Source organism: Zerene cesonia, chromosome 27 (assembly GCF_012273895.1).
Source record: "Zerene cesonia ecotype Mississippi chromosome 27, Zerene_cesonia_1.1, whole genome shotgun sequence".
NCBI classification, from domain to species: domain Eukaryota; kingdom Metazoa; phylum Arthropoda; class Insecta; order Lepidoptera; family Pieridae; genus Zerene; species Zerene cesonia.
In genome coordinates, this window is record NC_052128.1 from 5041627 (window position 1) to 5058723 (window position 17097).

At 33.6% G+C, this 17097-nt stretch overlaps 1 protein-coding gene across 6 annotated transcripts in view; it reads right to left on the reverse strand.

Moving 5' to 3' along the window:
- Positions 1–8880, reverse strand: part of LOC119837324 (SWI/SNF-related matrix-associated actin-dependent regulator of chromatin subfamily E member 1-like) — an 11187-nt gene extending 2307 nt beyond the window's left edge. The window contains exons 1-13 of one of the 6 annotated variants that reach the window (XM_038362856.1): positions 8755–8880; positions 8126–8205; positions 7037–7081; positions 6477–6721; positions 6005–6208; positions 4770–4851; positions 4146–4250; positions 3925–4058; positions 3314–3454; positions 2757–2876; positions 2109–2295; positions 1709–1816; positions 1297–1371 (exon numbers count right to left, since the gene is read on the reverse strand). In XM_038362856.1, the coding sequence (XP_038218784.1) occupies positions 1297–1371; positions 1709–1816; positions 2109–2295; positions 2757–2876; positions 3314–3454; positions 3925–4058; positions 4146–4250; positions 4770–4851; positions 6005–6208; positions 6477–6721; positions 7037–7081; positions 8126–8192 (1513 nt within the window). In that variant the 5' untranslated portion in view covers positions 8193–8205; positions 8755–8880. Of the gene's footprint in view, positions 1–1296; positions 1372–1708; positions 1820–2108; positions 2299–2756; positions 2877–3313; positions 3455–3924; positions 4059–4145; positions 4251–4769; positions 4852–5509; positions 5586–6004; positions 6209–6476; positions 6722–7036; positions 7082–8125; positions 8206–8754 lie in introns of all 6 variants that reach the window. The other 5 variants (XM_038362854.1, XM_038362853.1, XM_038362852.1 and 2 more) reach the window with 5 other exon arrangements.
- Between the last annotated feature and the right edge of the window lie 8217 nt (positions 8881–17097).

The following is a 17097-nucleotide window of genomic DNA, read 5'->3' on the forward strand; positions in this document are numbered from 1 at the left end:
GACCCGACTAAGAATAGGAACGATTCGGCGCCATCTCGTGACGTCACAGATGTCAATTCGAACGAATTCATAATCCGCGTTAAGAAATAACCTTTGCGTTTAAATTGGATGTAAGAGTCGTGGTCGTTGACGTTCCTATACTTAGTTGAATTGCATAGAATATTATATACAGGTATTAGGGTGGAGGTGAACCGGTATGAGACCCGAGCCCCGTATATATTACAGGTATTGTGATGGTATGAGACCCGATTTACATATATGAACATAGTGATAACAAAAATGTATGATGATACATAAGTGAGCTAGAGCTAATCGCTCTTTGATTATTATCGAGTACTAGACACACAATCACTAAAAGTAAATTTAATGCATCGTAAATCCTACGTTAATTAATTCGAATATGGTTGGATTTATTTTGTTATAGTCATATTGATGAGCTAGCTGCGTTATTTTTGGTACATTTCGTGAATACACCTTATAATATTAGAAATAAACTTGATTTTGCTTAAACGATTTTATCTTTCGATTGTAATTTTAACAAACACTATTTAAAAACGTTATAAATTGGATTTCGTACAGGTTTGTGTACCCAGTGCTTATGAATAACCAATGAATAGATTTTAATGATAAAAACGCACCGGCATGATACTTGAGACACACAGTATATGAAAGAAATAGACAGATATAAAACCTTGACTTTTCATTCTAGTAAATGAGTCAGAGCAATGCTTTCTCAAAAAAAAAATCTTTTTTTTTACTTGGCAAAGAAGCAAATAATAAATTATGAATAGTCTACTGTAAAAGTCAATTGTAGTCGAGTCAACTATTTAATACAACAGAAACAAAAATAAGCCAATGCATTTAAGAAAGGAACAATAACGGCTTGTGCTGGGAGATATATAGAGAGAGATAGACAGTATACACGGCACTAGTGTGCAAGCGAGATAACACGATACGCAGCGACATTTTAGTTTTTTTACTTTAATAATCTGGGATATACTCATACACACCCGTTTGAATTACATCAATGCCCAATGACGATTATCAAGTCACCATACCATGTTAGTTCACCCATATGATGGTGATATACCATGCTTCAAATCCTTGTTCATAGTTAATTGTAAAAATATACATTGAAATGACTTATACAATATATTTTAAACTATACTGAATGAAATAAATTGACAGGTCGAACAGAAAGGGTTAGACGTATAAAGATAATTTTCCCGAACCAATTTTATGTGATGTGGGTTATTGTAATACGAAAATATACTTGTTAATTTAAATGAAATTCACCTGGTGGTGGGGGTGGTCCGCCGTGGGGGGGCGGTTGGTGCGCGGGCGCATTTGGGTTTGGCGGCATCATCATTGCTGAAAAGATTATTTCTGTTATTTTCACTATTTTATACCCTTTTATTAATTAATACACACGCCTTTATTAGCTTTACCTTTTTGTTTGCACCTTTATATGTAACAAACTCATTTAAGACTCGATTTCGACCAACTTAAGTTTGTGCACAATTTCAAAGATGATCTATATTCCATCGACTTTTTATTTGACATCCTGGTTAATAAAAGAAATCAGTAACATTTTTAAGTATACTACGATCAGTGTTTCTTAATTGAACAGAATAATTATTATTAGAATTGAAATGTTATTCATATTTCGGTCTCAATAGATTTATTAAGTTTAAATATAACTGTGTACCCGGGTGTGGCGGTGACGTCATATGCGCTTGCGGCGGCGCGGCGGGGGGACCACTCGGCTCCTTACTCTCCATTTTCACTTCTACTGGCGGCTCTTCCTTTTTGCGATCTACTGAAATGAGAATTACCATTTTATTTAACTAGTCTTGATTTAATATATGACTATGGAATGCAAATAAATTGTTCCTCCCAATTTTGATAGCGACTGCCCTTAAAAATTCAATTTAAATACTGATAATTTAAAACGCCCGCAGAACCGCTTCTCGTGCAAGATGACGTCACACTAGTCTATTTGAAGTGACTTCAAATACTTGTCAATTTGAAAACAAACATCCAGTTTTCTATGTGACAACTATCAGTGCGCCGTGCAAATCTCAACTAGCAAGCCCTAGGCAACTCACCATCATTCTCCTGTGCCGGGGTGCTATCAGCTACGGGTTCCTTATCACCAGGCTCCTTTAACTCGGTAGTCATGTTGTCGTCCATCTTGTTCACCTCCGTTGTGGACACTTTGTCCACCTGCGTGGGCGCATTCGGCCCGTTCGCCTCCGTTTTGATTGGCTGCTGCGTTTGTTCTATGTTGCCTGGCTGCTGAAAATTTAAAATAAATTTAATATAAGCTGCTTGGTTTTATGCGAGTGTAAGATGTATATTATATGGAAATTTCTCTTAAAAAGTTGCTGTGTGTGATAATGATTATAATCTATCTCTGTACCAAATTTCATAGAGTAACGGTAAGCTGTTTTCGCGTGAAAGAGTAACAAATATCCATACATCCATCCATCCTATGCTACTTATATTATAAATGCGTATGTTTCTGGTAAGGATGCATGTATTTTTTTTTATAATTTCACGTAAAATTATTAAACGGATCTGGATGTATTTTACAGTGAAATAGGTTTAACATCAGAATAACACACAAGCTACAATCAGTAAGGGATGTCTGCAATAACATAACAATTATTATTCTGCCCTCTGAGATCCATTATACTTGTATTTTTAGTAAGAAATCTCTAAACTATGAACAAACAATTTAAGAAAATACCAACCTCGTCCTTCCGTTCCCTCACAGCTGAGGGGTGTGCTGGGTTCACACCCCTGCGCAGTTGTTCTACCGCCCTTTCAACCATACGACTGAACGTCTCCTCGTCCACCGCTGGCTTGCAGTGCTGGAAAACAAATTACAATAAAGTAAAACACACTGAATTTTTAAGTTTCATCGAAAATTGGCTGTTGCCCGCAGCCTCACCCGCAAGATTTTACTTATAAATTTCACAGTACAAACTTTCATTCCTAATTTTATCTTTATCCTCTTGAGGGTATAATTTATCAAAATCCTTTCTTAGCAGATGGCTACGTCATAACATCTATCTGGATGCCAAATTTCTGCCCAATCCGTCCAGTGGTTTGGGCTGTGTGTTGATAGATCACTATGTCAGTCAATCACCATTAAGTCATATACATTTAGAAAAATGCTTTTATATGTAATAAAAATTTTAATGAATAGAAAAATCGATAATGAGGCGAGTGTGTACCTGCTTTTTTTCTCCATACCGAGCTTAAGCATGAACAAATGAAAAAATCATTATACAAATTCCAAAAATACCTTCTTCAACTCTTCCTGGAATGTCTCACTGCTCTCAATGAATTTGCGCTTCTTCGCCTCAAACTTCTCCTCGATTTGCTGTAACTCATCTTCCAATTTCTTCTGATGCATTGTCAGCGACTGAACTTGCTTCTTCAGAATCTGTTATTGGAATGGAATAGTTATGTACCTGATTCTGGTATGCAAAGCAACATGTGATCAGTTATATACATGATAAATATCTCAAACAACATTAGCTGTACACAAACCAACAAAATTATACATTTTCTTAATTTCTCAAGTCTCTTTGCCATAACTTTACTTGACCGCTTCTTTCGCATTGGTTAACACATGAGCATAGAACCGACGGGTCCTGGATTCGATTCCCGGTGGGGACTAACAATACGTCTGGCAGGACCCAGGTCAGCGAAACAGACGCTTAATGTATTTGTCCTATGCCCCACAAGGGGACACGGGAATTCACAATTTCTTTAGTTTCTTAAGCCCGTTTGTAATCAATTATTTACCATTTGCTTTCCCTTTTTTTTGTTGCTTAAGCTCATTTGTAAACCATTATTGGCTTCAGTACTTCAAATTAAAAAGAAAATTATGAAAAAAAAAACCATCATCACCTGCATACGAGCGGTGGTGACCACAGATCTCACATCCGGCACCACGGTGTCCGAGAATATCTCGTTGATGAGCCTATGGTTGCGCAGGTAGCGCGCGTACGCCACGTGCTTCACCGAGAGACCTTCGTCTTGATCTGCAATGTATCGGTGGAATTGGGATTTATAATTGTATGGAGAGTAAATAAGGTGTATGGAGAATATAAATATACTACAAAGACCACCTTCTTCGTCCTCAGCAGGTTGTATATCAATTCGTCTGTCCTGTTGTTGCTGCTCCTTCTGGGAGCTCCCCTTCTTACTTGAGCTCTCCTCTTCCAAATTGCCAACTAGGAAAGGATAAACAAAATAAAGTATGGTAAGGAATAAATTATAAGACAAACATGTTTTAAATGTTATTTGCAGTATAATTGACATATATAGAATGAAATGAAAAATATGAAAAAAATCTTGTAGATTTTCGATAAGACGTTTTGTTTTGTTATTAAACTGATTACTTATTTATAAAGAAACATTAACTTTGAAAGAACATTATTATAAATTTTTTTTTTAACATAACCCTAAACTGTCTCTCAATTGTCGTAACTGGAATCCAATTTTAAATGAGACCACAAGGCACGCACTAGCTTTCAAATAAACAAAAATCAGAAAAATTGGTTCACCAAGTAAAAAGTTATGAGGTAATAAACACAAAAACACAGTTGAATGAATAATTCCCTCCTTTTTTTTAAGGTTGGTTGTAAATAATTGAACAACTATGCTTTTAAACGCATATATTTTTTAAACGCTGCACTATCAAAATATCAGCATTTCACTATTTTATCATAGCAATGGTGTTGCCAACTTACCAACAGCCTTATTTTTTGCAGCTATATACGCCAAGTAGGCCGGCGAGTTGTGATAGGCCTTCAAACTTTTCTCATACTCCGACTACCGTTGTAATGATCCCATGTGCATTAGTTATGAGTGAATGTGCATGGAAAAAATTCGTTTGTGCGTGTTAGTCACATAACTATCGGCTATGGTGATTATGGTGAAATGGGAGGTGGAATTTGATATGTTGTAAACACGATTCGAACGTTTTGAAAGAGTAAGACAATAATTTGTATTGATGTTGCCGGAAGTTATGGAAGGTTCTGGATTCATAGCGTACATATTAAAACAAAGTAAAAATTTAACTGATTTTTTTTTTATAATCAGCCATGAAATTACTTTTATTTATTCGTAAATACAAAGAATTTCACGCATCAATCTATTACAATTTCGATTCATGTCCAATAATGAGACATTTTTTTAATTTTTTAATGTTGTAAAAACATTTTTTTTATGTCATGTTTAATAAATTACGTTATAATAGGCTTCCATAAGACTTCATCCAATTAACTAACTTAGAAGAAACATTTGGTCAAGAGACAAAGAACGAAAATTCAAATGATCTAATTTCATAGTACATATTCTCTATGTATTAGAACTTGAGGTTCTTAAGATTATCTGCTGGATGGATACGCAAAACAAGCGTGATGTGAATGCGGTGGTACACAAATTTGATCCCTGCGTTACATCATTTAGGGTTCACAATATATTGTACCTCTGTTTTTATGTGCGAGCCATTGAATATACGCCGGGGAAGATTGGTACGCTTTCAACATTTCAGTGTACTGCGCCTATGCCCAAATAAAAATTACTATGAACTTTATTTCTATATTACTATTATAACGTGGCTCCAACCTTGTTCAGTATTGCCATATTAAAAAAAATATATATATATATTTGTACGTTTGTACCTAACGGACTAACTCGAAACTTCTTTTACCAAATTTTGATGATACTATCATCACTTCACATCACATCACAAGCTACATAATTTTTTATGGCATATGAACCAAATAATATGTTTGAGCCTGATGCTTTGTCTGCTTCCATACAATGGTATCACAAGTTATACTTTATTTCAATACTACTCTAATGCTAAAATAGGTTCAGCCGTGTTTTCGTAAATATGTAGCTAAGTAAATTGCTAACTAAAAACTTTATTATTTCAAGAGTTTAATGTGTTTGTATTTTCTTAATAATTATACAATACCTTCTCAGCTTCATATTCATCGACAAAGGCATACTTCTCCGACTGTGGGAGATCCCTCCACATTCCTCCGATAATCCTGCCAATCTCCCATAGCTTTAGATCGGGATTGGCCGCCTTTACACTGTCCCATACTCGTCGGGAGTACCTCATGTATGGCATCAGCGGCTTTTCTGGTGGTTTCGGCGGTTTTGGGAGACCGGCACCCTGTAATTTGGACAAAAAATATATTTTCGTTATTATAACGCTAGTTTATACATTTTATTAAATACTGTTCAACTTTTTGATACTTTACTTGATACCACATAGAACATTTTCTTGCACATAATATTTCATTGATACATGACCAGAATTTCTCAACTTCATGTTAAAAGAACAATATATTTCCAGCGTTTGATGTAAGTCTGGCGTTAAATATCCGTTCATTACCTATATTTAAAGTTCTGTATACATATTAGCCACTTATTTCACTTACCCCACCAGCACCCTTGCCAATCTTCTGCGGTTGGAATCCAGGATGCGAATGCACAGTGGACACAAATGGGCTAGTCTTATCATCCTTCCCGGCCTGCGCGGCCTGCCCCGAGCCCGAGGTGGACCGCCTCGCGCTCTCTGCACCAAAACGCTGTTGTTGCCACCCATACCCTGGGTGGCCCATCGGCCCACCCTGGTATTGTGGGTGGTACTGGTAATTATGGTGCGGCGGTGCATTCATACCGCCTTCAAGCCAAGCAGCGCGGCAATACAATGAAAGAAAAAACAAAAAGCGTAAGGGACAGGACGGGAATGGGCGCGGCAAAATAATAAAACAAATGCAATTCAATCTAATCGAATTAGTGCGGTGGTGAGGTAGCGAAAATATTTTAGTAGGCTAGAACAACAGTGATTGCGAGATATGATTTGAAAACGGAAACGTGATAATTGTATATTACAAAAATAACAATAGGTACAAAAGAAAATCCCCAAAGTCACCTAGAATCCAAAGTGTGAGTGACAAATTTTGAATAAAATAAATAAATCACATTGTGGCATTACCTTTCATCATACCGAAACTCATTGGGGCCCCCGCAATCATGTAGTCTGTTTCAACATAACATAACATGTAACAAAACCAACATAAAAGAATAAGTCTATGCGTAAAGAATAAAAAAGAAAGATTCGGTTACAGATGCACAATCGTTCCGAAATGAAAGCAGAGAGAATGCGTCATGCTTCTCAGGATATGTAAGAGTTAGATACCAGCATTATATGGTTGCATCCATAAAATATGACATTACATTGCCTATGTGTGCCTTAAATTGTATTTTATCTATTCTTATCGGACATTTAAATAGTGATTAAAATAAGTTTATATAATACTTGTACAACATCTAATCAGGGAATTAACTTCATAGTTGTCAATTAAAAACTAAATTGAAATATAAATAAAAATTACCATATTTTAAAAAATTATTAGTATAAATACAAAGATATTTCTAGATTAGGATGGCTACTGAAATTGTATAGTATTAAAAATAATTAATTATTGAACAATATTTTTAAACTACAAATTTAGACTTGGGACTGTTACTCTATAGTTAAAAAAAAAGTAAATTAAATCAATAAACATAGGTGAGAAACGTCTAAATAATATATGTATAGTAGTGGCTTTTTCAACAGAGATTGCATTGTTTCTTTAATAATAACTTTGATACCACTTCTTATTACACTAAATAGAAAATATATCCATACAATAACAATAATTAAAATACTCATGTAACACCATCATTATCGTTATTAACACATATATTGTGAAGCCACTACATGGCTGCCTATGAGGGTTCAGGCCATAATGCGCTATGATGGCCAAGTGCGAGTTGAGAGATGTCACATGTTGTCAGCATATTCTCTTTTTGGCATGCTCAATAACAAAATGCATATACATATTTTATGGATGGATTGAAGTACTTTACCATTCAAGCTTTTGCTCAAGTTTTTGTACTTTACATGTTAACTATGTTAGTATCTAACAACATTCTATACAACTCAAAATAATTTCTATGCTGTTGCAATTTGGCATTCTAGTAAAATCCATCTATAGATTCAAAGATATTTTATGTTTATTAGAAATAAAGGAATACAAACGCGGGTTGCTTTGTGGACTTGGCATCGACATTGATGCGTTTTGTTTATAGCTGTTCGGTGTTGCCATAACACATTACACACTGAAAAGAAATGTTTAACCTTAGTTAAACCAATATAATATGATCTATGGATCGTACTTTCAATTGGAAGGACATTCTGTCACAACTGCAATACAGAATCACTTATATAAAAACCCATTAATTGGACTCGATAAATTAATATATTTATCAATAATAGAAGTGAAATTATATTAACATCTAAGCACATGTTTTCGCAAAAATAAGTGCTCGTGTTTTATACTTAATTCTATTAATTATGTACATCAGATTCAACCTACGCCATGACTAGAAAGTTTATGTTATTCGAGTTGTTAAAACTTCGCTTGGCGCAAGTATATGTTTGTTGAGACAGTTCCTTCATTTTAATACAAATTTTTAAAAGTATTCTAAAGGCAAGAATATAAACGGCTTAATGTTAATTTAAAGTAATATTTTAAACAGTTTCTTTTACACTGGAATCGAAGGGAACAAGGGTGCAAAAAAGAGAGGTCATGAATTTTGTTAGAGGGAAAAATTGGTTCTAAAACCTTATAAAATAGAAATATATGTAGGATTTAAGTAACAAATTACCTAGTGTAAACGATTTTCTTGTTATACTCAATACAAATCTTTTGAAACTGAAATATTCTCAAATATAATGATAGCGTCACACTAGAACAGAAGCACAGAACAAGACGCCATTTTCTAGCGGCTTGTCATTATTGTCATAATGTCATATACTGTCAATTTGACATTGAAACTTTGATATCGACACTTCGGATAGTAGATGGAATCTCTTTAAAACGCATAAATATTTATTATTCAAAAAACATACCATCTTTCGAAAACGTGGCTTTAAATGATTAATTATTTTAGGTTATGCAATACATTTGAGAATTTTTTTTTGTTTTGTCACGTGACTTTAAACTCTCGTTAGATGGCGCTAGTGGCGGTTTTTTTATTGCTTAACATTTTAATTGCGTCATAAAAATCGTATATAAGGGTATAAACTATATTAAAATCTTAAATCATACATTTATAGGTTACAATATTGCTCTAGACTAAAGGTTTCTTATGACAATATTATTTACTAGCTGCGCTCCGCGGTTTCACCCGCGTAAGTCCGTATCCCGTAGGAATATCGGGATAAAAAGCCTATATGTTATACCAGTTGTCCAGCTATCTGCGTACCAAATTTCATTGCAATTGGTTCAGTAGTTTTTGCGAGAAAGAGCAACAAATACACACACACATCCTTACAAACTTTCGCATTTATAATATATAATATATATAATATTAGTAGGAGTAGGAAGTAGGATTTTATGCCAGAGCGGGCTGTTTTTGTTTGAATGACGGTGAACAATCATCTGCTTTAAGAGGAGGAAAGGGAATCATGAAATTTCATCATGAAAGGATTGACGGCGGTACTAAAGAAATTTACTGGGAAAGGTGAGGAAAAGAATGTGTGCCTCCGGCTCCTCCAAACATCGTGCGAAACACAGTAACATTTTACGGTAATCTTATGTAAAACTTCTTTATTTATATTTGGTTGAAAACCACGACAAAAAACAAAATGTAATTTAATTCAACCTCCTGTTTTGGTTTTTGGGAACTACCTTAATTTTAAAAGAGATTGCAACAATAAGAAAACAACGTTATAGTGCCGTGCCATTACTGCCACAGATAACATAATACTATACCTACTAGTACTACTTAGGTTTCAGGCTTCTGCCATACTGCTTAGAATTTTGCATCTGTTTCCTTCACTAGGTACCTATATATGTATACCAATAATTAAATTTTCAGAACCCCTTTTCAAATATAATTTCCCTTTATAAATTTCACCTTGGTTTCATTGCCTAATTTTAATAACTTTTTCCTTTTTGAACACATATGTCTATGAATAGCTTAGCAAAAAAGAGGTGGAAAATGAAGGCGCTCCTAAAAAGGTTTTATAGTAAAATATCGAACAATCATCAAACCTTTAATTAAATATTTCTACATGAGCTAAAAGCGTGATAAATAATGACTTAAATTACCTATATGATCTAACGCAGAAAAAAAAAAACAGAATAATTATTTAAAAAAAAACTGACTTCCCTCCAAATTTAAAAAACGAAACCTATAATTTAAAACGGACCACATGGTAGGCACGAGCTTTCAAGTTAAATAAAATTAATAAGGTTACATAAAAATAAATACAGTCGAATTGATAACCGCGTGTTTTTTGAAGTCGGTTGACATTGTATACAGTACAGGATTTTTGCTAATTTTATAGGATATTGAAAACAGAATGCTGCAAATTCCACATACTAGAAGTGAAAGATGCCTCTTTACATTAATTTAAATTTAAACAATTTAAAACCACGCTATTATTTGGACTTCTTTTTCTCTTTTTTTTTTTAAATATGACTTCTTATTTCTTACAGAACATAATATGAAGTGCTGGCTACATACAAGATTTTAATTATTTTTTATTTATCCAATTATCTATTTACATTACTTAATGCATGTTTTCAAAATATATTGAAGGCAAGTGTATTATTATAGCGGCGTTATTATCTTAGGTTACCCAATATTTAACATAATATAATGACATAATATGGCTACTGCAGTAAGGATATAAAACGGTTTTTATATTGCATCGAACCGTACCGTTGTAGAATAAAATGACCACCAATTTAGGTAGGGTATTTAGCTAGATAATAATTTAATTTGTGATATGACATTAATATTCGATTAGAAAATTTGGCATAAATTCCAAGGAAGTATATCGTACCTTGTCAAATCAGCGAATGACCGATTTGGCGAGTGATCTATGTGAATAGGGCTGTGCCACAAATGTGACATGACCCAGTGACATTTGATTCGGCCGAATGAAAATGGATTAGGGCAACGAGGTTAGTGCACCGTCCAAACAATTGCATTTATTCGTGGCACAAATGAAATATATATCAAGCATTACGCAAGTCGAATGGGATGTTTTTGAATGGTTTTATATACGACTTCAGATTATAAATTTATGTTAAAATCTGTGCATGTGACAATTGGATGCTTGTCAAAATGTCCATGATAAATTATTATCCCTTAAAAGGTCATATAAAATTGTATATTAAATACTACTAAGTATATAAAATACTAGATTTTGCCCGCGGCTTCGCACACGATAATTTCGGAGTAGTTTAATTAATAGATATTATATAAACTTTCCTCCTGAATAACACTTTCTTTAAAAAACCTCATCATAATCCGTTGTGTAGTTTTAAAGATCTCAGCATACAAACATACATAGGGATAAACGCGAGAAAGGTTTGCTTTATATTATGCTAGTCGAGCACGCTTCGGCACGAATTGGGCCAGCTCGCACCGGGGAAGTACCACACCCCCACAGAAAACCGGCGTGAAATAGCATACTGCTGTGTTTCGTTCGGTGAGTGGGGGAGCCGGAGGCCCATTTCCCTTTCCTTACCCTTCCCATTCCTTTCCTTCATTCCTGTAATCAATCCTTTCCCAATTCCTTTCCAATTTGAAGTCGGCAATCCATTTGGAGAGATGAAAGGTCTGCAAACGATCTTACGCCTCTCCAAATGCTCATGGGCGGTGGTAGCGCTTACCATCAGGCGACCCACCAGCTCCATTGCCGACGGTGACATAAAAAAATAATAAAAAAAAAAAAATGTAGTGAAATACATGTTGTAGCAACACATTCAAATAATGCTTTTCCTAATATCTTTCTACTATCAACCACTTACAGGCAACAATTAACAATCATCACAAGCGGAAAAAATCAGATAATGCTTCTGCATCATCTGTTTAAACCAGTTTTAGTTAGTTACAATGAGTGAACACATCATCAAATAAAAATGGCTCATTTTTAATTAGGTATTTAATGAATTAGGTAGTGAAGTATGTAATCGTAAACCTTCTAACTAGTCTTGTACCTACTATATATTTTATAATACTACAGATAACATAAAACCATAGACTTACCTTTTCAATGCGAATAATGCTTTATTATTTACCTACTCTATAGTACTATCCTATAGTACTCAGGGATCACCGACATATTCAAGGGTCAAAGAATTTTTGAAATCGTTCCTTTAGTTCTTGAGATTAGCGGTCTCAAGCAAGCAAACAAACACTTACGACAAGGTACATAACCTTTTGTGTTTAAAGAGTTTACCTTATTGTCTTTTTACTGTCTTCTTGTCTTATCGAAATGTTTAAAAATATGAATTTCGTGCTGTTATAATTTGTAGTCGTTTTATATTTAGGGCATTGATTATAAAATTATAAATTATATAGCTATAAATGACTAGATGACCACCGCCATTTTATTCTAGTTGAACAACCGCCATGGACTGTCTTGAATTTAATAATAATAGTAGCCCAGTTAAAGACCGAAATTAAGCGGTTTTTTTTTAGAATTTAATGCACAATATCTTCATAGATATATAGAAATACTAGCTGCACGCCCCGGCTCCGCCCGGGTTGTCATTTATCGTATTAAAATTATTTTAACTATCCTATCTCTCAAGTTGGATCGAACTGCACATGGTGTGCGAATTTTATCATAATCGGTTAAGTGGTTTAGGAATCCATTGAAGACAAACATTGTGACACGAGATTTATATATATTAAGATGTGACAACTTATAAAATAAATAAGTAAGCAATTCATTTGATAATTTAGACACATAAGTACTAATGTGTTATATATTTTAATAGTTTTAACAAGAAACTATGTATCTAGCTGGTAAGCCTTTCTTTAAATAAAAAAATAAATAAATACTGTACATTTGTGTCGTTTTTAGGATATTTTTATATGATGTACATGGTATTTAAGTTATGAAATACATTTGAACATATTTATAGATAAAAAACCGGTGATTGATGGTATATAATATAATCCCAATCAATGCATTCTAAAAAAAAAAACATTTTTCGTAGATTCCTTCTGATACAACGCCTTAAGTGTAATGCAATACATGTTGATATTCGTAGATTCATCGTCACATGTAAGCCAGATAATGTTCATAATGAATCAGCAGTTGTACGTTTTGGTCACGTGTCGTGTTACCGCAACGAGATTCATATAAACACAAGTTAGTATGCAGCATGCATATAACAAACCAATTATAATTTTTCCAATAAGCATTAGCTATTATAAACGAGAAGATAGTTAATGTCATGACGGATGATATGAAACATTCTTTTATCAATTAGTATTTATGATCGTCATTGTCATTTTTATGATTTCATAGAAAAAAAAAACTTTTTAAATTATCACACCTTTAGATTTATCCATATTGTCTGGACCTACACTCAAATAGTATACATAAAGGATTTTATTATACGAACGGACTATAGGACGGACTATATATTACAAATTTTTTATAAGTAAAAATTTTAAAGTGTAGGAGTACACTCCAAGACTAAATATTTTTATTTTTTGGTTGGGCCCATTGTGGGTGACACGAAAGGTACAAGCTTACAAATAAAAAAAAAGAATTCAAGTCCACATCCAAGTCCACGGCTGAATTGAGAACCACCTGCTTATCTCGCAATTATCTATGAGCGTGTGCGGTCAAGTCCATATAAAATGTATGAACGCCACAGGAAATATGCCGGTGGTGGTTTACAGTTCTGGCTGGTACATGGGTGAAGAGTGACGACCCTAAGATTTAACAACTTACTCATACATATTATGTTTGTTATAACAATGAGCCATAGTTAAAATAATTCTTATTTAGATACATGATGCAATCCTGCAAGAATTATCGTAAAGTTAAATAATAATACTGTGGTGTTTCATAAAGTTTATGACAACCATATTTTAGTGCACCGATTTAACGAGATAACCACGTTACTATGACTGAGTTCTGAGTCATTTATATTGTTTTAGTTCTTCAATCAGCATTGGGTTTTTATATATAACTAGCTGTTCGTACCGGCTTCGCCCGTGGTTTTTTTTATGTCATAGCAGGCAGGCTGGTGGTTCGCTTGATGTAGGAAAATAATTGCGTTTTGTTGAGTCAGTAATTATACAAAAATGTTATGTTAAATTAGATAGAAATAGACAGCATTAAAAGGTATTGTGTATTAGTTATTTACATTCCATTTTTCATCAGTTACATTTAAGCAGTTTTTTTTTAACTTTACATACGTACTAGTAAAGTGTTGCGTTATCTGTGATATAAATAAAAAATTTGTTTTTTTGTGTTACGAGTCAATTCAAAAAAATGTGAACCGATTAAAAAAAATATCTTTACTAAATAACATTAGAATTAAATACAATTTTACATTTCAAATTTTCCTCTCCAAACATCATACTCTCCTAAACATTTCTAAGAAAACATCATCAGTTGTATCTACGTTCCGTATTTGGATATTATTTTATTAGAAGCCACTAGTTGCGTGCCAAACCACGTTGAATCATTATTATAGTGAATACGGGTCACGGTAAAAGGGGGATAGTCTCTGGTTTCCCACTTTTTTATGTCATTATTTAAGTAGGTAAGCGCTGAATATTTCTAGATGAGCAAGGCAATTTGCAGAGGCCTTACGTCTTTGCAAAAGGATATGCCGACATAGAGGTAATAAAAATACATTAATACGATAAAGTAGGGATTGCTGAGGGAAATAACGTTTAGGACTGGGAAGGGTAAGGAAAAGGAGTACGATCCTCCAGCTCTTCAAGTCACCTAACGAAACATAATAGCATGCTACTATTTCACATCGATCTTCTCTGAAGGTGCGGTAACTTTCTCGGTTTTAGCAGCCTAATCTGTGGCCTTGCCGTGCTCGACTCTCATAGATTTTCCAGAGCGTACATAGTATTCATCACTACGTAGTATAAAACAAACTCGCTTTATCTCTCCCTATGTCCCTATATATGTTTAAATCTTTAAAACTACGCTACGGATTTTGATGGGTTTTTTTATTACATAGAGTGATTCAAGAGGAAAGTTTATATGTATAACAACATCCATCAAACTACTCCAAATTTAACGCGGGCAAAAGCTAGTTACAGCATAAAATGTACATATTATATTTAGTTCTGGCTTCACAAAACTGTGTCCGATCATAAAACTTATTTAAATCTATTCAATAAATGTGTTTCAAATCTGACTCTGACTAATGTTTATTAGACACGGACATTTAATAAAAATATCTTTCAAATAATGTATTTTATTTTCAACTCGTCTTTTCGCTATTGTCGGAAGTATCTACTAAGATAATAAATAGGTGGCCACCTATAGTGCACTAGTATACATATTTCTTTAAAACTTTTATTTACAATAGAAGTTTATATGAGTTAGCTAAAATACAAAGATAGATAGAACCTTTTATTTTTAAGTCAGTTTGAAGTAAGATAAAACTAAGAAGTAAAAAAATATTGAATATGCATTATAAATGAAATATATCCCTATAAATGAAAATGAAATAATTCCCGATTTAAATGAAAAATTGGTCAGTTTAGTCACACTGGCTTTATTCCAGAACAAACCATTATAATCTATCTTTGGCAGTCTATACGAAGGCGTGCTGTCTATGCTTCACGCTTGATTCGAATCGAATTAATGCAGTGAGTAGTATTTATAATACGTTTGGTATAGCAATGAGCATAGAGTTTTTCTTATGCAATACTTAATAAATTAGGAAAGATATTTATTTTAAATTTTTAAGTATGGGATACAGAATAACTACATAGGTATGTAATATACGTCAGCTTATTTAAATGAATTTACTATTATGAGTGAAATGATCATAACTCTATGTCATGATGAGAAGAAATAAAATTGGAACAAATACTTATAAATGAAAATTTTGTCGATTGAACTATCTTCATGCAGCCTTAAACACGTTATATGATTAGGATCGTTTTTATATATATTAATCTGCCTCGCTTAGCTCACTACATTTGTACATACACACGTGGCTACACTTAGGGATAGGTATATATAGGGAATAATTTCTGACATCGGTCTAGTTGTTCTGAGATGAAGGCTTTGAAAGTGTATATATTGTACATTATAATTAGCGTGATATCACTAAAACAGATTATATTCGTTCAAATTATTTTGTTTTTAGCGAAATAGTGGGCTTTTCATATATTTTATGTTTATGTATAGTTTTATCAGATTCGGATTTATACTCCCAATATAAAATATTGGAACTCCCAAAGTGGAAGTCCTTATTTTTGTGAACGGTATTATAGCAACACGCCATTTCTTCCAGACAACTACCCTCTTCGAGGGAATTCTCTCTTATCCCCATTAGTCACTTTCATGATGTAACTCTCTTAGCTTTTAAATTTACTGTTTTTCCATTACCATTGGGCCAATAAACTGAATAAAATTTATAAAATAATTAAAAGGCGAGCTCTCCTTCTATTGCTGTCGAACTATAATACCGTAATAAGACATAGAGCACTCTCGGATAAATAACCCTCATTTCTGCCGCCGTCGGTTAGCTTATGTACCTATATGTTATGTTATCTGTGGCAATATTATCAAAGATCATGCTGTGAACTTAAATATAATATATCGCATTGATGAGAAACGATGGATGGCATTGTAATTCCTGGTCCACTTGCCAATAAAATTCCAGACATGCTTGGTTATTTATAGATTGTTTATTTATTTCTTATCAAATACCAGGTAAATAATTTATTAATTAATTTAAAAAATTAACAATTTTCGCGGTCCCATCACTAAAAACGGAGCATGGAACACAGCAAGTTGAAGTCGGTACTCAGCTACTGTTCTTGTAGTAGGAATTTGACATATGCCATTTTTCTGTAGCGGTTCTCGGGGTTAATTCTAATAAAAATTGACATCTCAATGAGAAATATTTGTTTCGCTCCTGATACATAATATACAACCTTTTTCAATAAATGAGCTATGTAACATTGAAAGAATTAATCAAACAA